The sequence below is a fragment of the Perognathus longimembris genome, chromosome 19 (assembly GCF_023159225.1).
Source record: "Perognathus longimembris pacificus isolate PPM17 chromosome 19, ASM2315922v1, whole genome shotgun sequence".
NCBI lineage: Eukaryota > Metazoa > Chordata > Mammalia > Rodentia > Heteromyidae > Perognathus > Perognathus longimembris.
The window spans coordinates 46,581,318-46,604,441 of NC_063179.1; the positions used below are offsets into that span (position 1 = coordinate 46,581,318).

The 23,124-nt window shown below is 36.2% G+C and overlaps 1 protein-coding gene across 8 annotated transcripts in view; it reads right to left on the bottom strand.

Moving 5' to 3' along the window:
* Window positions 1-23,124, bottom strand: part of Erbin (erbb2 interacting protein) — a 91,938-nt gene that overhangs the window by 24,242 nt on the left and 44,572 nt on the right. For 6 of the 8 annotated variants that reach the window (XM_048368152.1, XM_048368157.1, XM_048368159.1 and 3 more), the window contains exons 9-20: window positions 22,813-22,887; window positions 20,938-21,082; window positions 18,908-18,980; window positions 18,344-18,473; window positions 17,888-18,003; window positions 15,955-16,024; window positions 12,392-12,491; window positions 6,622-6,743; window positions 5,371-5,544; window positions 4,189-4,374; window positions 2,569-2,683; window positions 687-870 (exon numbers count right to left, since the gene is read on the bottom strand). In XM_048368152.1, coding sequence (XP_048224109.1) covers window positions 687-870; window positions 2,569-2,683; window positions 4,189-4,374; window positions 5,371-5,544; window positions 6,622-6,743; window positions 12,392-12,491; window positions 15,955-16,024; window positions 17,888-18,003; window positions 18,344-18,473; window positions 18,908-18,980; window positions 20,938-21,082; window positions 22,813-22,887 — 1,490 coding nt within the window. The remainder of the gene's footprint in view (window positions 1-686; window positions 871-2,568; window positions 2,684-4,188; window positions 4,375-5,370; window positions 5,545-6,621; window positions 6,744-12,391; window positions 12,492-15,954; window positions 16,025-17,887; window positions 18,004-18,343; window positions 18,474-18,907; window positions 18,981-20,937; window positions 21,083-22,812; window positions 22,888-23,124) is intronic. The other 2 variants (XM_048368158.1, XM_048368153.1) reach the window with 1 other exon arrangement.

Genomic DNA, 23,124 nt, shown 5'->3' on the forward strand with positions numbered 1-23,124 from the left:
CCACTTGAGCCACAGCGCCACTTCTGGCCTTTTCTATATATGTGGTGCTGGGGAATCAAACTCAGGGCTTCATGTATACGAGGTGAGCACTCTTGCCACTAGGCCACATTCCCAGCCCCATAGATCAGTTTCCTAACAGTGTTTAGTGCATTTGCTGGCTGCTGGTCTTTGAGACAGGAGCCCACCATGCAGTCACCGGTCTTTTAATAAGGCTCCAAGATGTGAACCCCCCCCTCAAAAAAAAAATCTGTACTAAAATCTGTACTATCAGCAGTTGGTTTATCAGTAGTGCAAATCTTTCTTATATGCAAACTCCAGGAAACAGGCTGGCACAATGATAACTGGCATGGTCTTGCATCGATCTCACTTTGATAACCAAAGAGCTTAGACAGTACAATTAGTTTTAAACTTGTACTAAATTCTAGGACACAGAAATTGTTAGCATTTACACTGCTCTCATAAGGCTTATCATATAAAACTAAGTCTATGCCAAATATATACAGTTAGTCATGAACATTCAATGGTATCTCTCCAATGAAGCAACATTTCTTATAAAAGTAGTGCTTTTGACTTCAATTATCCCAAACAGGCTGCTCGATACTTAAAAAGTATTGATGTATATTCATTTCATCATGAAATAGACAATTATTGTACAAGTATTTAATTTTGTTACAATGCTCACAAACCTGATTTTGGAATTGGTATCAGTACGAGTTTGTTTCACTGGAGAGCAGAGTGAGGTGTCTTGACTACTATCAGTATTCAGAGAAACGGAATCAGACATCCGAGATGGGGAAGAACAATTGCTGTTATTCTGGTTGCTATTGTGTGTAACTTCATCTGATAAAGAATCTGTATCCTTTGTATCATCTGAAACAACAAAAAATTTAGTCTAATGAAAAATTCATCAAGAACTTATGGGAAATGATTTGCAGTTACAACAAACAAAATGCACATTGTTCTTGCTCTTTACACTAGTGAAAATACATTACATGGATAAGATAAGCAGAGGGACCCTCTAAAAGTTCAATCCTAAATATACACACAAAAACTGACATCAGTTTTCGTGTAGTCAATGTTAGGGTAACAAAGAATTTGATTTAGTTTACTGAAAACGTGATCTACACCATATTCTAATTTATGATTTAAACTGTAAATCAGTTAATTTAGAATATAAAAACTTCTTTATGAAAAGTTACAGTTTACCATCCTAAATTTATATGAGTAAGAAATTACTTCATATACATGTGGAATATTTGTTCAATCTTTTTTAGTAATAAAAATAAATAATGTAGTCAATAAACAAACATACAATAAACAAATACACGGGATGTTTCAAAGGACAGCTTTCTATTTCTAAATGTTTTTATGGCAACTTAAAAAACTATGAATGTCAATCTCTCAATACAGGTGATGGCTGAGCATGTAACAATTACACTGAACTCAAACACTACGTTCTATTATAAACTAGAAGGGTAAAAGGTAGTATTTTTTGAAAGTCAACATAAAAAACTTTATTATAGCCAAATTATGAAAACAATGTATATAGACACAACCATGGGAGACAATAAACTAAGTTATTCTTGCTGTTCTCATATCTTAGAAACAGAGCTCAAGGGGCTGGGGATATGGCCTAGTGGCAAGTAATGCTTGCCTTGTATACATGAAGCCCTGGGTTTGATTCCCCAGCACCACGTATATGGAAAACGGCCAGAAGTGGTGCTGTGGCTCAAATGGCAGAGTGCTAGCCTTGAGCAAAAAGAAGCCAAGGACAGTGCTCAGGCCCTGAGTTCAAACCCCAGGACTGGCAAAAAAAAAAAAAAAAAGCTCAAGTAGTCTTGTAATCTCAACTTCAAGGTAACTGGATCTTGGATTCTTAACTTTTGAAATATTATTAAATTACATGATTTTAAAGTGCTTTCCTATACATATTCCGCTTCTTACTTTTCTTTATAATGTTATTATGACAACCAGATAATAAAACATAAAATATTAACACAATACCTAAACTAGTAAGTGAACTGCTCAATAAATAAGAGGTATTACTAGCACAAGGCCGTGTTGATAGTACCATTGAGGCCATGAAAGCAAAGGGCAGGATAGACATTTGATAGAGATAATGTAAAGATAAGCAGGCTTTGATGGCAAATGATAGTGAAGAGGTAGTATCATTAAAGATCAATTTTATTTCTAAGAGTTTGAGATTCTGTTAGATATATTTAAAAAACTGGTAGGAGGAGCTGGGGCTAAGAAAATAATGTTCTAGGATATATAAGACTAAAGTAATAGTGAAAATAATCATGTAACAGTACCACACTTGATATGAATATAGAGTACTAAATATATTGGCCTTACTATGTGTAAAATTAAGATACAGACATGAATAAAAATAATTCTAGGATTGCAGGGTAGGTAAGCAGAAGAAGTGGAATTATAATTATGTTAATTCTAGTCATGAAGTATCTAAAGGTGTCCCTCCAATAATAATTTTTGTAAGAAAATTTATTTCAAAAATGTTATAGATTTTAGCCAGGTCATTTCTGTTCTTTGTGTAATCAAGCATCTAACCTTTTTTGTTATTACTAAGTGCTACAACTTTTGGCTGGTTAATAGAAGTTTCAATTAATGGTGGCCGCATCTCTGCCATTTTCATCTCTTCATCAGAAGAAAGTTCTTCAGATTCCTATTTTAAAGAAAAGAGGGAAAGAGTTTATGAAAACCAAATTTTGTACTCTGTAAAAGAATGTCATAAAAACTTCAAAAGGAAACCAAGAATACTAAGAACACGTTGATGAAAACCATTATATAATTTAACATGTTGTTGTTGTTTTTCTGTGGGGGGGGGGCAGTTGTGGGGCTTGAAATCAGGGCCTGGGCGCTGTCCCTGGGCCTCTTTGTGCCCAAAGCTACCACTTGAGTCACAGTGCCACTTCTGGTTTTTGAGTGGGTAACTAGAGATAAGAGTCTCCCAGGGATTTTTCTGGTGGGACTGGCTTCAAACCTTGATCTTCATATCTCAGCCTCCTCACAGTAGCTAGGATTACAGGGGTAAGCCACCAGCACCTGGGTAATGTTTTTAAAATATGACAATAAAACTACAGTACTAAAGTACCTGTGAAATAGCTTTCTATACTGACCATATTCAAGTACATTAGTGATTACTATGTGTCTGTATTATGTTAAATGATAGACAAACCAAAATGACTAGAACATATCCATCCTTACTCTTTGGGAAACGAGTTCAGTGATAGAGCCCCAACAAACTATCTCCCCAATTCTCTTTCTCTCTCTTTTTCCCAGCTCCCTTGCAAAATTTTTGTACTCACCCTCTCCTTCCCATCTGTCTCTGTCTCTTTCCCTCATGCTGGTCCTGGGGCTTAGACTCAGGGTTGAGAGCTATTCCTGAGCTTCTCTGCTCAGGGCTAACTCTCTACCACTTGAGCCATAGCTCTACATCTGGCTTGCTGATGGTTAATTGCAGGTAAGGTTCTCATGGACTCTTGTTTCAGAAAAAGAAGACACTGAGCACTTTTAGTTGCTACAGGCCACACAACTGGTTTCAAGACAATATGCAAACAACTGAGTATGATTAGGTTCCAATAAAACTTTAGGCAAAGTTTGAATTTTGTGTTAATTTGCACAACGTTAATTAACTTTTAAATAAGGTAAAGCTATTTTCCGCTTGCAAGTATTACAAAAAACAGGTTCTGAGCTAGATTTAGACCACAAGCTAAATTAGATTTGTCAACCATGTTCATGACTGCACTGCAATGAGAGCTGGATAGTATAGTAGGAAAAGAAAAAAGCTGTAACTAGAATTGTGGCTCAAGTGGTAAAAGTGCTAGCCTTGAGCACAAAAGTTCAGGAACAGTGCCCAGGCCCGAAGGTCAAGTCCCAGGATCAGAACAAAAGCACAAGAAAACCATTGTAAGTATATATTTTACAGTAATATAGGCCGTAATCTAACTCATCTAGGAGCTAAATCTCTGTGCACAAGGAGTATGTAAAGTCTTAAGCTTAAAATGACAAATGAGTAATATTTTAGCAAATATTAAGAAATTTCCAAATGATAAATTCATTAACCCATTTTTCTACAATAATATCAAGTCTATCTTTACATAGAAACATTATAAACACATTGAAAAATTCTTGTAACTACTCCAGAATAATTATGAAGCACATACGTACCTCAAAAACATCATCATGGTTAACAATATGCTTCATGTTTTCTGAGGCTTTTGTGTTTGCAGTCAGTGGTAAATTCTCAGGACTGATCTGAGCTTCAGGTTCATTAATCTTCTGGACAGAGTTTCCTATCATACCCTTTTCTCTTTCGTCGACTTTACTATTTACTGGAGTTGTACTTTCTGCAGTCTAAGTAAAAGAAAAGGTAAAGACATCATATTCCTTAAGTTTTATATCTTTTTTCATTAAAGTTCAGATAAAAAATTTAAGTAATATACCACCTTCTGTTTTAGATGAATCACAAACTGTAATCATGAAAACTGTAGTACCCACAGACAATAATACCCATTTTGGGACAGGTGCCTATAAAGACCTGAACTACATTAAAATCTTAAAACAGAAAAAATGATTTTTCTTTTTTTTTTTTGGCCAGTCCTGGGGCTTGGACTCAGGGCCTGACAACTGTCCCTGGCTTCTTTTTGCTCAAGGCTAGCACTCTGCCACTTGAGCCACAGCGCCACTTCTGGCCATTTTCTGTGTATGTGGTGCTGGGGAATTGAACCCAGGGCCTCATGTATACGAGGCAAGCACTCTTGCCACTAGGCCATATCCCCAGCCCAGAAAAAATGACTTTTCTTGCAGAAGTGGCAAGCTGGGAAGGACATGAGAATCACTAAGTTCAGCACCCTCAGCAAAGGATAATTAAGAATGTCCTCTACTTATTGTGTAATACATAGTAACAGACATGATAAAACTTTTGTTTCTGTAGTACCATGTGCATGGGAAGTTTATTGAAGGAATATTCAATTTAAGAACTTAAGAGATTTGTGAAAGTGGATGACATATGTCATAGTAATTACATTAAAAACTAGTGGATCAGTATTACTAAAACTGAGAGAAAAGAATATTTTCTTAATTTTTTTTGTCAATCATCTTATTCTGTGTCAGACAATGATTTTCTAAAGGTTATGATGACATATCCTAGCAATCTGGATAGTCAATGGTTTGAGAGTAACAGAGCAAAACAGAGAGTTCACTGAGCTTACCACCCAGTTTGTGCAGCAGAGAACAAAACCATAACATAGAGTACATTTAGCGTATACAGCGACCATTCTATCAATATTTAAAATTTTTTAAATAACTTGAAATGGTTTTATTCAACTATTTTGAATTCAGTTTTCTAACCTTCACACCCACATCTTTATTTACAACTTGCTGATCTTCATGTGGTTTCAAATCTCTCCCAGAGTCTTCACTGGTCTCTTCATCTTTCAATCTATGTACAATGGTTTGAACCGTTTTGACCATATTCTTAAGCTCATCTGGATATGGTGTTGGATATCTTTTTAAATTTCCCTCCTAGAGAAATAAGTGAAATACAAAGTATAAAATATTTCTAATGCCAATCTCAGAATTTAATGTGAGCACTGAGCTCACATTGATAATTATGAAGACAGTTGGTAGGTTCTGAAAGCATTTTGGGGTAAATAAATATGTGGTTTTATCACAAAATAGTTAAAGATACCATAGTAAACTTCAATATCATAAATAAAAGCTTTAAAAGTAGACTTAATATTTCCCAAATGAAGATATATGTTGGAAATACTGCCCAAAACTTGTCATCTGCTTGAAACAGGTATTGTCAGAACACATGTAAAGTTCATACATCCATACACATGGGTCTCTAATACCTGGAAACAAACATTTCAAGGTCAATTTAATTGTCACTTTCTGGGATTCAACTAATTTACATGGGGGCAAATAAGTAACCTAAAATTAGGCTATATGCTACTCAACCAGCCAATACCAATACTCAAACCTATAAAGAATCAAAATGTTTGTAACAAAGAATTCTTTACTGGTAGGATTTATGTCGATTTTTGGGGGGTGAGGGGGGAGAAGAGTACCAGGCCTGCAGCTTGAACTCAGTGCCTAGATGCTATCCCTGCGGTTTTTTTTGCCCAAGACTAGCGCTCTACCATTTGAGCCACAGCACTACTTGCAAGGGTTTTTTTGGTGGCTAACTGGAGATAAGAGTCTCATAGACTTTACTGAATGGACTTTGCCAAATTCCTCATCTCTCAGTCTCTTGAGTAGCTAGGATATAGGCATGAGCCACCACTGCCTGGCTTATAAATAGATTTTTTTTTTTTAAGAAAAGCATAATCACAACAAATTGGGCAAGCAGAAACAACTACAAAATTCTGGAGCTCAATTTAAGAAAAAACACTTGAGACATTAAAGTTCTCCAAGGCTCTTGCTGCTAGGCAAGTTTTCCACCACTTGATATAATTTTATACTACTCTCATATGTGTAATATTCAAATCAGTGACTTGAGGACAAAGAATGAATCTAGCAATCTCTTGTAATTGCACAGAGTATCATTTAAATATCAGAAAACCTGTCTGAAGTTTGAAAGAACACGAACAGACTCACCCTGGGAGGTGCCTCCCTCTCATCTTTGTCTTCATCACATTCGAAAGCTACTTGAGCCCGCTGTTTCCTCTGTTCTTCCCACAAGGAAGGATTAAAACTTTCATTATCTGATATGAACATAACTAGAGAAAGTAAAAAACAATTGTATTTTACTGTAATTACAGAAAACTATTATTTGCTCATAATTTTCACGTTAAGTTATATTCATCACAAGTCTAACTCAGATAAAGCCAGTCGATGTCAGCAATAAATCTTAGGATAATATGCAGGCTTTGATTTCAAGACTTTTTTACACATAAATCATACCATTCTTCCCTGAAGTTTCTTATGTACTACAAAAAAATGATTGCTAAAAGCACTACAGATAATGATACTATTCAAACTTTTCATTGTTTACATCTTCCTAGTTCCAACAGTTCAGTATTTGTAGAGGAATAAGAAAGTTGGTTAAAAGCTGAATGCTATAATCCTAGCTACTCAGGAGGCAGAGATGTGAGGATCCTGGTTCAAAGTCAACAGGGGCAGGAAAGTCCATGAGACTCCAGTTAACCACCAAAAAAAAACAAAAACCTGGAGAGTAAAGCTGTTGGCTCAAGTTAGTGTTGGCCTTGAGCAAAAAACTCAGGGACAGTGCAGAGGCCCTCAGTTCAAGCCCCAAGACCAGCACACATGGGGAAAAAAGTTTGAGTTATTTTTATTTAAAAAAAGCATTACTCTGAAAAAAGGTGTGGCTCAAGTAGTAGAATGCTGGTCTAGCAAGGACAGCCCTTGAGTCCACACCCTAGTATCACCAGCAAAATAAAAATAAAAAAAGATCACTCAGATGGCATTTAATTATGTCTTTGTATTAAGTATTATACATAATATAAACTACTTACTAGTAAAGTACAATATATTTTCTATGTAAAGGTGTAAATAAAATGAAACTGTAGTATAAACTTATGTATCTTACTAACAGATATAATATTTTTAAAAGATTTAACAAGTCTGAGGAATTTTTTGCTACTACTAGACACCTAAGAGCTGTTTAAGATAATGTACTTAACTAGTATACACCACTCAACAAAAATTACACAATATGAAATGAAAGCCCAACTTATTGCCTATTAAAAGAAAATGACTGTCCTTACTACTCAAAACAGAGACTAAAAGCACCCCAAATTAGCTAAAAACATAATATAGTCAATTTAAACATTTATATAGAGATAATATAACCAAAAAGTTTAAATTATCATTTATTTTAAGACTGTTTGGGCTCCTTGTTCTTTTAAAATCTCAAATCCAGACTAAGAATGCTATGAAAACAAATATGAACAGTAGAAATGGGACATTTAAAAAATTCCATTTACTTAATTAATTTTGCCAATACTAGACTTGAACTCAAGGCCTGGGCGCTGTCCCTGAGCTTTTCTGCTTAAAGCTGATGCTCAATGCTCTATATACCACTTAAACTACACCGACACCTCTGGCTTTCCGGAATCTAAACAGAGACTAAAGTCTCTCAGACTTTGCTGCCTGGGCTGGCTTTGAACCACAATCCTCAGATGACAGCCTCTTGAGCAGCCAGGATGACAGGTGTAAACCACTGGCACCCAACTGTTTGTTTTTAAGACAGGGTGTAACAATGTAGTCCAAGACAGAGTGGAATTTAAGATCTCCTGGCTCACTCTCCAAGTATTGGGATTTTAAGACATGTGCTACTACAATGAACAAGAATGAGTTGTTTTCTAACTTGATGAACATGTACTTAATAAGTTAGGACTTTTTGTTTAAAACAAGAGTGGGATGTAGTTCAAACTCCTGTTGACAATACCTTTGTGGTATCATTAGAAAAGCAAGCAGAACCAGACAGCTCTCAACAGTCTATTTCTATGATTCATATAATTTCTCATGTGTCATGGGTATAGTAATTTCAATTACCAACCAGTCCCAAAATGCGCACGTGTGTTAAGATTATGGTGAAGTAATTTACATCAAAATTAATTTTTAATCCCAGAGGAAGTAAACTCTGACCATGCCTCTCATTCTTGCCTACTTGTGACACCTACACTTCTTACTCTTTTGTATAAATAACACATCTTTGAAATTTAGGACACCGGGCAATTATTTCCTATCCATCTTAGACACTGACAGTTTGATGACCAAGGAATATTTCACTGAGGATCCTAACATCTGACCACCAGCTTTCTTACCCAAGACCTGCCAATATGCTGAATGATGTCAATGTGTGATGATCTCTCTCAACCTTTTAATCTAATAATTCCTGGATGTCTTCAATTATAAGGCCTATCCCCACCTCAGCTGAGTGACTGATAACATGGTCATATCAAGACTTTGGTTCCATTAACGTTTCCCACCATTTTGACCACCATATCTGCCCTTAAAATAATTTGCTTCCTTATTGCCAGTAAACTTTCATTCTTAGTCACAACTTTTCTCCCTATAAAAACACTCCAAGTTTACTTCCTTCTCTAGAAAAGCTGAGATCTCTTGATACATTAACAACTACTACTTCATTCAAATTTGCCTCCGCCAGCAAATTGGTTTCATATCCCAGTAGAAATTTAATTTAAGAAAACCCTCAGGCTAATTAATAATAATTCTCCAATACCTGTTCTCCAAGCTACAAATTGTTGTGTGGGACATACAATCCCTTCTTCCTAAGACTAATGCCTCTATCTCTATGTAAGCCCAAAATTTCACTCCTACTCTTTGGAACTTACTCATCACACTACCCTTGTTTACATTCTTCAAGGCAAAGAATTTTGCATTTAAATACTTAGCTTTTACATAATGCCTGTCATATAGGTAAGTAGTGAAAATTAAATAAAGTAAATGTGAACAAAGTGTGGGTTTTCTCAAGTTATTGTAAAACCCCAACCTAGGAATTATATATGTGGTCTGAATCATTCCGAAGGTGTGAGAATAAAATAAATGCATTCCTACTACTTCAAAGGAAATTCATCTTACAAGACTGATGGGGTTGCTAAATCAGGATTGTGAATTTATTGTATCCAATGTTCTCTTTACATATAGTGTAATACATCCAGTGCTTTCACTCACCGTGAGATTCATAGAGATGCCATAAAGAACTACTAAGAGTGATATGCGAACTCTTAAGAGGACTTAGAACATCATGATTGATTGTTATATTACAACAACAATCTCTCATTGCAGTCTCTTCCACTTTACAACAAGTATTAAAATAAAAAACGCACAGTGGCAAGATGCTGAGGCTTGTATTCTTCTGATTAGAAATGAACTTCTTGCCTGAGCTATGATTTACTTTAAGAAGTAGGAACGCCTGGGTGCTATAATCCAAGCTACTCAGGAAGCAGAGAATTGTGGTTTAAGCCCAGGCAAAAACTTGAGAGGCCTTACCTTCACCAAGATCTGGGTGGAGTGGCATATCCCTGTTATCCCAGCTCTACTAAGAACAGGAAGACCATAGTTCAAGGACATCCCAGAAAAAAAGTTTTTGAGGCCCCCCATCTCAAAAGAAATGGACTGGGCTGGGGATGTGTCCTAGTGGCAAGAATGCCTGCCTCATATACATGAGGCCCTGGGTTCGATTCCCCAGCACCACATCTACAGAAAACGGCCAGAAGTGGCGCTGTGGCTCAAGTGGCAGAGTGCTAGCCTTGAGCACAAAGAAGCCAGGGACAGTGCTCAGGCCCTGAGTCCAAGCCCCAGAACTGGCCAAAAAAGAAAAAAAAAGAAAAAAGAAATGGACTGTGTGGGTGATGTGCATCTGTCATTTGGTGTGGTAGTGTGCAGAAAGCATAAATAGCAATCTAGGCCAAGTCAGGCAAAAATAGAAATCCTATCTCAAAAACACTTTATCAAAAAAAGGGCTCGAGGCATGGCTCAAGCAGTAGAGTGCTTGCCTAGCAAGCACAAAGTCCAGAGTTTAAACCTAGTAGAGTTAAAAAAAAAAACAAAAACCAACAACAAAGGAAAAATAAGCTGAAATGACAGAATGGGAAAACAGGGGCAGAAGTATTTAAATCATGAAACAAAATATAAACTATACTTCCACACAAATATAATGCTGCTTAGTTTTCAGCGTCAGCACTGATGTATTATGTAATAATTTTACTTTCAAAATTAAAGTCTAAAACAAGCAAATTAACTAATAGACAACATAGGGGAATTATTCTAAATACTTGGATATGCTGTAAAAGTTCTGTTTCATTTGGGACTCATTCTCATTTTTTCATTTTTCTTCATCTCTAACTATGGTTAATAGAAAATGGAAAGTGTGAGCAACTTATAAACAACAATATGCTCAGCAATACAGTATGTACAAATCTTTTCTTTTCTTTTTTGTGGTACTAGAGGCTGAGTACAAAGCCCACCACTTGAGTCATGCCCCACTCTATAACTGTTCTTTTATGTGAGAAGAGAGAATTGCTAATACTTAACAAAATATTTGTGAGGAAAGGAATGGAGTGATTTCTTAGAGACTTGATATCATCCTGTTCATAAATGTGAAAAACTGTTTCAGCAATGGGCCACGTAATAAGGTATTTTAAACTTGGAGTGTCTGTTACTAATATGCAACTCTGAAGACTGAAAGTGGTCATAAATAATATGTGAATGATTGAATGTAGATATGTGAATGATTGAATGTAGCTGTGCTCAAATGGAACTCTAGCCTTATTTCAAGACAAGAAATTCAAAGCTTAAGTATTTACCTTGTCTGCAGAATATTTTATAAATTACGATCATAATTACTTCATATTTTCTTCAGTGTTACATATTAAGACTTAGTTTACAAGTACTTTAGACCATAGGTATTTATTCTCACTTGTTTCAGAAAGAAGATGCACACATACATTAAAATCATATCGTTTAGGAATTACTGGGCTAGGAATGTGGGCTAGTGGTAGAGTGCTTGCCCAACATACATGAAGCCCTGGGTTCTCTTTCTCAGCACCACATACACAGAAAAAGCTGGAAGTGGCACTGTGGCCCAAGTGGTAGAGTGCTAGCCTTGAGCAAAAAGAAGCCAGGGACAGTGCTCAGGCCCAGAGTTCAAGCCCCAGCACTAAAAAAAAAAAAAAAAAGAATTACTGAAAATTCTCCAAAATCCCTCAAACTAAAAAGTCTTGGCAACTTAAAATTCATTTGGCACCTTTGCACTGATCAGTCAGTATGTTTTTGTAAAAAGTAAGTTCCTACCATCCTCAGTCCCTGTCTACTAGGGAAACATGTAGTTTATAAACACATACATACACAATACAACATGTTAGAAACAACTGTTCCTCCGTCTTTATACAGTATTCCACTAAAATACATATGTGCACAGAACTAAGGAGTATATTCTGCCTTACTGAATAAAATGTATGAAACAACTGAAGAGTAACATTTATAGCCCAAGTTTTATAGATCTTCCTGATCTAATAATATATAGAATCCAAGAGTAGTATTACAAATATTTTCTGGTTTGGTACTTATATACATTTAAAATGCATTCTTAACATTTAAATGTGGTTTTAAAAACAGAGAGATCTACAATTGATGATGTCAGCAATGATTTAAAGGAATTTAAGGACACATATAACACACTTAAATCTCTAAGTTCAACTGACTGTAACTCAAGAGATATTACCTTATTTTCCCATTATTATGGGAGAACTTTTTTGATCAATATTTTAAAGTTCCAAAGAAACAGTAATGTCTTAGAGACTTTAAAATTCATTTGGCACCTTTATTTTAATTATTTAGTATTTGCTTTTGAAAAGAAAAGAAATTCTTAAATTCCTACCATCCTCAGTCCTTGGCTGCTGGGGGAACATGTAGTTAGTAAGCACCATTTTCTGAGTCTCTGAATCAGTTTCTTTTTGAAGAGGTATCAGAGGTTTGGACTAGGGAAAGAAAATAAAGTTTAATTTTCAGAAGTAAGTACAAATCTAGCAATTCCCCTGCACAAAAACTTAAAAACAGGTCTAAATATACACCATAAAACACTTTAAGCACTGATGTGAAACCTACAGAAAATGTATTTTGGGGGTGTTTAAGGCAAATTCAGCATGTTGCAGTTATCAGTAAAATAACAGCAGTATTTCATACATCAGATATATGCATACACATACATATATGTGTATATATATTTTTCCAAGAATTACTTTATTACAGTATTTAATTAAATTACAAAATAGGACTTTCATTTTATGTTAAGTTGCCTTCTCAGGTATTTCCTTTGACAAAGATGCTTTTGGAAAAAAAATCATATGAAAGATTTAATCTAATTATCTGAAGGTGTATTATAGTTAGTGGCTAAAAATGGAGTGCTTAGAACAACCATTAAGTTGTATACTGCTTCTCTCTCCCCCTCCTATTTCATCTTAATAAAGGGCCCCATGTTACTCAGCGGTGGTGCCTCCAGGTATCCAAGACTTCATTTTTTCTTAAGACTTCATTTTTGGGGTTGTTTTTTTCTCCTAAATAAATGTTATCAGCTTCTTAGTATGCTCAATTATTTCCCAACTTGTTCAGCTACAATTTTCCCAATAAAAGCCTTGAGTAACTATAGATAGGCAGAGGAATTATTCAGTCCACCCTTCTAATGATACTATTTGTTAATTCTTGTGAAACCCAACCAATTATTCTTACCCCGTATTCTTACTATTGCTGAAATATTCAAAACTTTGTGACTCCCTTCCTTTGCTGCAATAAGCCAACGGGCAAACCTGGAACATTTTCCTTGATTTCCTAAGATAATGGGAAGGAGAAGTGCCCTTTCCCAAAGATACTGCCTCCCTGAAATCTCAAGTACAGGATGACTATTCTCCCCTACCACATCCACCCCAAATCAGGAGGTGCGGACAGCAGTATAGCACGAAGTGATTATTGCTGTTTTATTCTCAGCTTTAAACTCCTGTTCCTTTTTAGGTATATGCACTTCCCTCTACATTCAATTTCTTTTCTTTTTTTGGCCAGTCCTGGGCCTTGGACTCAGGGCCTGAGCACTGTCCCTGGCTTTCTTTTTGCTCAAGGCTAGCACTCTGCCACTTGAGCCACAGCGTCCCTTCTGGCCATTTTCTGTATATGTGGGTGCTGGGGAATCGAACCTAGGGCTTCATGTATGGGAGGCAAGCTCTATTGCCACTAGGCCATATCCCCAGCCCTCTACATTCAATTTCTTACTATATCCATTGACCTACTGGTGGTAGTATTCATATTCAGGTTGAACATCCTCTAAAAAAAAAAACCTGTCATGTTCCAAATTGTTTAAATGTTGAGTGCAACATGGTATCCTAGGTGGGGAATTTCACACCAGACCTCATGTTGCATATCTCATGTCTAAAAGTATTACACAAAAATACCTTCAGACTATGGAAGATCTACATGAAGCATTAATGAATTTTTGGGTTTAGATTTAGATGTCCCAAGTATCACTGTATACTTTGCACGTATTCCAAAATCCAGGGTAAAAAAATCCAAAGTCTAAAAACACCTCTGGTCTCAAGCACATTAGGTAAGGGTGCTCGGCCTATATTCCCACCTCCTCTATTACAAAGTCTTTCCATAGTTATAGTGAATACTTCTGAACTCTTGGCCCAGTGAATTCTTAAGAGTATAAGGAGTGTGCAGAAAGGAAAAAGAAGGTCCCCTTAGATGGGAGTATCACAATAATCTTGGAAGCCTTTAGGACACAGGTAACAAATAGGTAATTGCATGTAAGTACATGATGGACAAAGTATAGGGTGCTTAGAGAACACACAGGGCAGGTATTTAATTATCATTCATTGCCTTGAATGGTTAGGAAAGTACTCCTGAATGAAAGTCTAGCGTTAGGAGAAGGAAATAGGAAAGCAGGCTGGGTGAAGAACAGTCCCACAAGGTAGAAATCATTTGGTGAAATGATGAAGATAAACAGAGTGAAGATGCAGCTACAGAATGATAAAGCCTTGAGTTACATGGTAAGAAGAAAACTCAGAAAGATTTAAATAGTTTAGTGCTAGGATCAAATGAAAAGATGACTTAAGTTACCCTGACTTTGGGTCAGAATGGATGTACGATGACGCTAGGTTATGGGCAGTAATGGAGGCAGAGGCCTGCTGCCAAGCTCTCTCAAGAACCCGTCAGAAGTTCAGTGTTTTCTAACAGAACTACATAGGAGCCAACGCTGGGTGTGGGTGGCTCACACAGTGCTGCTCAGGAGGCTGAGACCTGAGGACGGTGGTTCAAGCACAGCCCAAGCTGGAAGCTGAGACCCTCATCTCCAATTGACTTCCAGAAAAACAAAAGTGGCGCTGTAGTTCAAAGTGGTAGAGCACTAGCCTTGAGTTTTAAAAATATTTGGGACAGGGGCTGGGGATATGGCCTAGTGGCAAGAGTGCTTGTTTCATATACATGAGGCCCTGGGTTCAATTCCCCAGCACCACATATACAGAAAATGGCCAGAAGTGGCGCTGTGGCTCAAGTGGTAGAGTGCTAGCCTTGAGCAAAAAGAAGCCAGGGACGGTGCTCAGGCCCTGAGTCCAAGGCCCAGGACTGGCCAGAAAAAAAAAAAAAAAATGTGGGACAGCAGCACCCAGACTCTGAGTTCAAGCCCAACAATTGGCCAAAATAAATAAATAAAATAAACAAACATATAAATAAAATAAAAAGGAAGCCATAGTTTATAATTTTCTCGTAACTATACCTTTTCCTTTTTTTGCGGGGGGGGGCGGGGGGAGGAGGTGTGCTGGCCCTGGAATTTGAACTCAGGGCCTTAGATACTGTCTGAGTTTTTCTGCTCAAGGCTACCATCCACCACTTAAGTCATAGCTCTACTTCTGGCTTTTTGTTGATAAATTGGTAAAAAGAGTCCCACAGATTTTCCTGCCCTACCTTACTGTGAACAGCAATCCTCAGATCTCAGCCTCCTGAGTAGCTAAGATTACAGATGTGAGCCACTGGTACCTGGCTGCAATACTTCTTAAAAGGCAGAAAAATGACCCCAAGAGGTAGCTTATGCCTGTTGTCCCAGCAACTCAGGAGGCAGAGATCAAAAGGACAGTGGTTTATGACTACCAGGGGCAAAAACTTAATGTGATCCTCATCTCAAAAAAAGAACATTCACACACGGTGAGACCAAAGGAGGACACTCAGGAGAGGAACAGAAAGGCACAATGCCTATGTGCATCTGATTATACAAAATAACATGAAAACAAACTCCAGGAAATGGAAACAAGAAGTTTTTCTTTTTGATGGTTTTGTTTTCTTTTTTGTCTTGTTTATCTATATGTCTTTGGGATTATAAGGGGAGGCACAGAAATGGAGGGACAAAGGGTAAAACAAATGCAGCAATGGTACTCAATTTAACAAAATCAGAATGCTCACCTGATTATCTGAGAGCCACATAGCAGTCAACTGCTGCAGTTTTGTAAAGCTAAAGGGCAAATGCTTTAATCTGTAGGGAGACAAACAAAAATTAAACTTTAAGATGACAATACTTAAAAAGACTCCAAGTTGAAGCTACAGATATAGCTTAGCGAAGTAACTGAGCATGCACAAGACTCCTGGGTTCTACCCTCAGTACTACAAAAACAAAACAAAATGAAAGCTAAAATCCAACGATTTTCTATACAATGCTATAAAATGGTAGATGCAAACAGAATGGAGAGAGAAGCCCAATGTAGTTTTTGTATAGAACATAAAACAGGATTATCAAATTTTTAAAAAAGAATAGACTTCCCAATTAATCAACTCAGCTAGCAAAAAATGAATAATCTAGTTACTTCAAATATTATCTCTCAAGTCAGGTTTCAGTTGCTCCTGACTGTAATCCTAGCTACTGAGGAGGCTGAGGTCTAAGGATCCTGGTTCATTGCTAGCCCAGGCAGCGAAGTCCATGAGATTAAACACACATACACACACGTGTGCGCGCACGTGCACGCATACACACACTTACTTAGAAGTAGAGCTGTGGCTCAAGTGGCAAAGTGCTAGTCTTGAACAAAAAAAGCTCGGAGAAGGGCTGAGAATATGGCCTAGTGGTCACGTGCTCGCCTTGTATACATGAAGCCCTGGGTTCAATTCCTTAGCACCACATAAACAGAAAAAGCTGGAAGTGATGCTGTGGCTCAAGTGGTAGAGTGCTCGCCTTGAGCAAAAAGAAGCCAGCGACAGTGCCCAGGCCCCGAGTTCAAGCCCCTGGACTGGTGTCCGTGTGCCTGAGCGCGCGCATACACACACAAATAATCTATTAACAATAACTGCCAACTGTCTGCTTTACAAGAAAGACAAGGACGCATTAAGCAATAGCTTATAAAATTGCCTTGGTTTATTTATTTGTATTTGCTTTGGTTTATTTGTATTTGTATATAGACAGCATTCCTAAAGATAGTCTGTTCTAAAAACTGTAATCCTCTGTGTTTTCTGTGAGCCGGAACTGACATAGTCAGGATGACTATTTTAAAATGATAATAAGTAAAAATAAAGTAATACGTGTTTATTAAATTAGTATTTGTAAAATTAGTAAATTATAATAGTATCCTATTTAAACAGAATGTCTCTTCAATTTTGCTATTCTAGATCTAACTAGTTTCTTCTATGCCTACCTTTCAAGGCAATTTGTCAGAACTTAGTGCACTAGTTTGGGAAAATTACAAAATAAAAAGATTTAATAAGAGCACTTTAAAAAATGAATCAATATACATTAGAGTATTATGTTCAAAGCTCAATTAATTGTGTGAACATTAAGTATAAGATTTTAAATTTCTTACAGAGAAATATCAGTTGTGCTATTATTTCATGAGGTTGTTTTGAAGCTCTCCTAAGAAACTATGAAAGTAGTAAAATACTCTACAAATGGCCCTTACCATTCTTAGCATCTTCACCTCAAAAAAAGGTTATGAATACTTTGTTTTTAATGTAAACCCTATTCCAATTTAGCAGTCATACTGATTAATTTGCTTGGCATCCTGGCTCTGTTAGCCCAAGCTGAATAAATGCCCAGAAAATTATATTCAACAGGTTAAATTTAAATATTGCTTTGTTTAATACACTACTGAGGAGAAGATCTAACCTTAGGAATGATAAAGGTTTATTATAAAAAGGGAATAAGGGCTCAATATATGTGAAACCAAAATGAACAGTGAAAACCATAGCATGATAAAATCACAGCAGACACAAAAAATATTTCTATTTAAAAAAACTTTCAAATATACACGAAACAAGATGCAACCATCAGCTAGTTAATCACATGTCATATGAAACTTTAATTTCAATCAATGTATTCTATAAACTAATTGAAAAATGTGGCATTACACACCTATTGTCACTTAAATTAATGACTTTTAATTTTTGCATATCACCCATTTCTTCAGGAAGTGTCTCAAGTTTATTAGAATGGAGAAACAACACAGTTACATTTTTCCAGTTTCCAATCTGAAATATAAATTGGAGATAAAAAATATGGCCTATAGGTTAATGAGCATAGGTATATTCTATATAAAAGCTATGAAATGTATTTTCATTTATAAAAATAACTTTAATTATAATTTATTATTATTATAATTTATATAATATATAATTTATAAAATTCATAATTATAATTTATTATTTTTATGTACTGAAATATTTAGGAATATCTCCCAAATTAACATAGCTAATAACTATTCAGAAAATAATTAACATTATTTTAGTAAGGAAATAAATGAAATTACACTGAATAGCTAAAGTAAATTAGAAAAAGGCAAAAAGACAAAAGTAGGAAACATTACGGTACCTCTGGGGGTAATTGTTGTAAGTAATTATGATCTGCAGCAAAGGTTCTTATATTAGTAAGCTGTCCAATTGATGAAGGCAAAGCTTCAATTTCATTGAAACTACAATCCAGCTCTTCTACTGATATTAACCTTTAATTATCAAAGGAAATATATTTTATTTTAAAAGATTTTTTCATATAATCTAAAATTTAAGAGCATATAAGTATTCAGGCCTGACTTTAACAAACCCTATAAAATTTCAAAAAGTTAAACTTCATCAGTAATAAGTCTATCTGTATTTTATTATAAAAATATCCAGCTTATATTCCAATTACTTATAAAGGAAATTCCATAAACATTTAAATATTTTATGTAAACATCTGAAACAAGCTGAACTAAAAATAAAATTTCTTTCCTTTCTTTTAAATGTTTTTCTTTTTCTGAAGCTCCAAAGCTTGTTCAAGAGGGTTACAATTTAACATGCCCACCTAGGTGTTGATGCTTCTTGATCAGTCACCCTTCCACCATAGAAATACAATTCTCAAAGTCTATACATTTAAAAATTAAATTTTAAAAAAACGTACCCTCCTATAGAGTCTGGTAGATACATTAGTTGGTTTTCATCTATTTTAAGAGTTGTGACATTCTTCAATGAACCTATTGAGAATAATATATTTCAGCTCAAACTAGAAAGTGAGTCCAACAGTCAAGAGATACCTTACATTTATTTGACAAGAGTTAGAACTTAACCAAGCCAATCTATCTAAGGAGAGCATTCATTTCAACCCCATTAACTTAATTTCCTTACATTAGATTCTCAATTTTCACCTATATCACTTTTTTTGATATTTTAATTATTTTATTTTTTGTTTATATCACTTTTTAATGATATAGATGTGCCTATTAACTCCTTCACTAAAATATAAACTTTGTAAGATGAAAACAATGTCACAGAACAGAGAAAAACATATTGCAAACTTTCTGAACTGAAAGACGACCAAAAAAGAGGGAGGGAGGGAGGGAGGAAGGGAGGGAGGGAGGGAGGGAAAGATAAAGAGAGACAGAGAGGAAGGAAGGAAGGAAGGAAGGAAGGAAGGAAGGAAGGAAGGAAGGAAGGAAGGAAGGAAGGAAGGAAGGAAGGAGAAGGGGAAAAGAAAAAGAGAGGGGAGGGGAGGGGAAGGGAGGAAGGGAGGGAAAAAAGTAAAGCTGCTAGACTGGGGTGACAAATTTATACAACTCAACACACAGTAGGCTAAAGCAAGAGTATTAAAAGTTAAAGCCAACAGATGGCTTGCATCTGTAATCATGGCTACTCAGAAGTGTGAGATATAAGGATTTTCATTTGGAAGATTAGAGAACAGTTCACTAATCTTCACTAACAAAATAACCAGCAAAAGAAAAAAAAAAAAAACAGGTGTCTGCAAGTGTGGTTCAAGTAAGTGTTAGAGTGCCAGCTTAAGAAGTGTGAGGCCCAGCTTCAAACCTTATTACTTCAAAATGGAAAGGGCAAGATCAAGGCCAGTCTGGGTTACATAGTAAGACACTGGAGCTGGGGTATAGCTGGAGTTGTTGAGTACTTGCCTTGTATGTGCAAGACCCTGAGTTCAATCTCCGCTGTGTATATGTGGTAGAAGGAACAATCAGGCTTTGTCTCCATGGGTATAGCACTTATGAATTAAACCTTAGACCAAAAATATCTGTACTGGGAGTATGTACAGAAAACTTGTCTCAGAAACAAAATATCCTAATGAATGCAAAATGTACCTTAAATAACCATATAGTTCTATTGAGGAAAACAAAAAATATTGTATTAACATCACAAAGATGTTAGTCTTTCATCAAAATGATTAAATTCCCTTGTTACCTCAGTGAGCAAATGACTTCAGAAACACAGATCCAGTAACAACAATAGATCCCTATGTTTTTTTTCAAACTATCTGTTGGTTTTTTTTTCCTGTACACCTATAGGAAGTAGGCTTGAAAACAAAGTTACTAAGTAAGGACTATGATTAAAAGAAAACTGGAAAAATCAACTTCTTTTTGAGGAACTTAACTTTATACAATAGACCCTTAGTATCCATGGGTGTGTAGTAAACTTAACTTTATACAACAGACCCTTAGTATCCATGGGTGTGTAGTGAACTTAACTTTATACAACAGACCCTTAGTATCCATGGGTGTGTAGTGAACTTAACTTTATACAATAGACCCTTAGTATCCATGGGTGTGTAGTTCCAATGAGACTGTCAAGAGGAAAAGTTGTGAGTGCTTAGGATGCAGAGGCCAAATGCAACTGACAGTACCGCAGGCCTGAGAACTTCTCTCCACCTAGCATTGAAGCAAGTGCAGAAAAAAAACTCCTGAGCAAAATTGTAACATTATCTGTGAGGTGGGCTTATTGTGTTACAATTTTTAAAGTGTGTTTTCCTTAGAGTAAATAACTATAGTAATACCAACAACGGAGTAAGTGGTACAAGCTGATGGACATCAGAAAAATTTAAGTACATTTTTTTCTGTGGTAGTCCATCCAGTGAAACCACTAACAAATTTTGAGTTACACGGAAGGCTAGAATAACTGTTTAGTAAAAATGACTTGAGTCCAAAAGCAAGTTACCAATCGTCTCAGGCAGTTGTTGAAGTGAATTACTGGATAACAGGAGATCTTGGAGGTTTTCACATGCTGAAATTCCTTCTTCAACCATTTCAATATTATTTTTAGAAACATCCAAATAGGTGAGCTGTTTCAAACTGCCAATAAACTGTAAGTAAAAAAAAAAGCCAGAAAATATAATTACTTTACTAAATACTTATTAAAATTTAGGTAGTAAGATGGGTGCAGTGGCTGAAGCTTATAATTCTCGCTACTTGGAAGGCAGAGATTGGTGAGTAGAGATTCTGGGCCAGCCCAAGTAAAAAGTAGATGAGAGAGACCTCATCTCAACAGCTGAGTGTGGTGGCGCAAGCCTATAATTATTACAATTACAAAAACAGGATTTCTCTAAAATAAATAAAAACAGAGTACATCAACAAAGGAGTAAATTGTATAACAGGCTAAACAAGGGTATAGTAAAGGGTAGGAAAACAAAAGCATAAGCCCTTTGAACATCTAAAGCACTATTTATCAAAACAAATCCAAGAAATAGAAATAAGTTTTTTATTTTTTTAGTGGGGGTAGAGGGGAATACAGGAATGGAGGAAGAGTGAGAAAATGTATGTATGTATGGATGGATGGATGGATGGATGGATGTAGTGTATATAAAAAATGACCTACGTAACTTATGGGTAAAAAAGAGGGGGCAAATGGAAAGTGAAGGTAAATGGTGACATTGTCCAAGAAGCACTGTACACATTACCTAACTTACAGAATTTCAATCCCTTTGTACAACTCCTTAATAATAATTTCAAACACTTCTAAAAGGTATTTTTTTCTGGGTGAATTGAATTAGGAAATAAATTCATTTGCCAATGCCAGGTACTACTCTAATATATTAAACAGACTGTCTTACAAAAGCTTATCATGGAAATGTTCTGATTTTAATTAAGAAGCACTCATAAGTGAAAAGTGTAATTAAACTGGGCATAGGTAGCTCACACCTGTAATCCTGGATACTCAGGAGATGCAGATGATAAGGATTATAGTTCTAGGTTGCATACAAGATACAAGTATGCAACCGCAACTCAACCAATAGGTGGGCATGGTTAACATGCTGGTTATTCCAGTTCCATGTTAAGTGTAAATCAGATGATAGTAATCCAGGATATCCTGGACATTAGTAGGGTGAGCATGAGGCTCATAGTTATAACCCTAGCTACTTAAGAGGCTGAGATCTGAGGATCACAATTTGAGGCTAGATCAGGCAGGATAGTCAGTGTGATTCTTTATCTCCAATTAACCACCAAAGAAAAAAACACCTAAAAGTGGAGCTGTGGCTCAAGTGGTCAAACGTCAACCTTGAGCAAAAAGTTCAGAGACAGATCCCAGGCCCTGAGTTCAAGCCTTAGTACTGGAGAGTACACATATACACATGTGCACGTATGTGTGTGCATGCAAATGCACACACACACACACACACACGTGTGGCGGCGGTGTGATACAGAATTTACCTACCAAGTATAAGGCTGGGTTCAATCCCCAGTATCAGCCTTGCACCAAAAAGTATACTTAAATAAAAACCTGTTTTCTTTTAACTAATTCAGCCAGGTGCTGGGGGTTCACGCCTGTAATCCTAGCTATTCAGGAGGCTGAAAGAGGAGGATCACAGTTTAAAGCCAGTCTAGGCAGGAAAGTTCATGAGACTCTTATCTCCATTTAACACACAAAGCCAGAAGTGGAGCTGAGACTCATATGGATGAGTGCTAGTGTTGAGCACCAAAGCTCAGGGACAGAGCCAGGCTGAGTTCAAGCCCCAACACCAGCGCATGCAAAAATTCAAATAATGAAAAGGACATGCACCAACAAGTAAAACCATTTAAAACTTTCTATACATACCCCAGGAATAAAAGTCAGTCTATTACCATCCATCCAAAATTCTTTCAATCCACTCAGTTGCTCAAGAACTTCAGGCTGTTTAGTTAAGAAAGGAAAACACAATTTTCATGAATGTCTTTATCTGGTGAAAGAAGTTCTAGTAATTTCTAATGTAATCTTCAGTTTTAAAATATTAAATAAAGGGAAAAGGGGGAAACATAAATTACATAAAACTCATATAAGCTTTGGATTACACAATAAGGTTGAGTATATAATAAAAAAATTGGACAGTGCTCAGAAATGTACAATAAAAAGATACTCTCATTCATTATT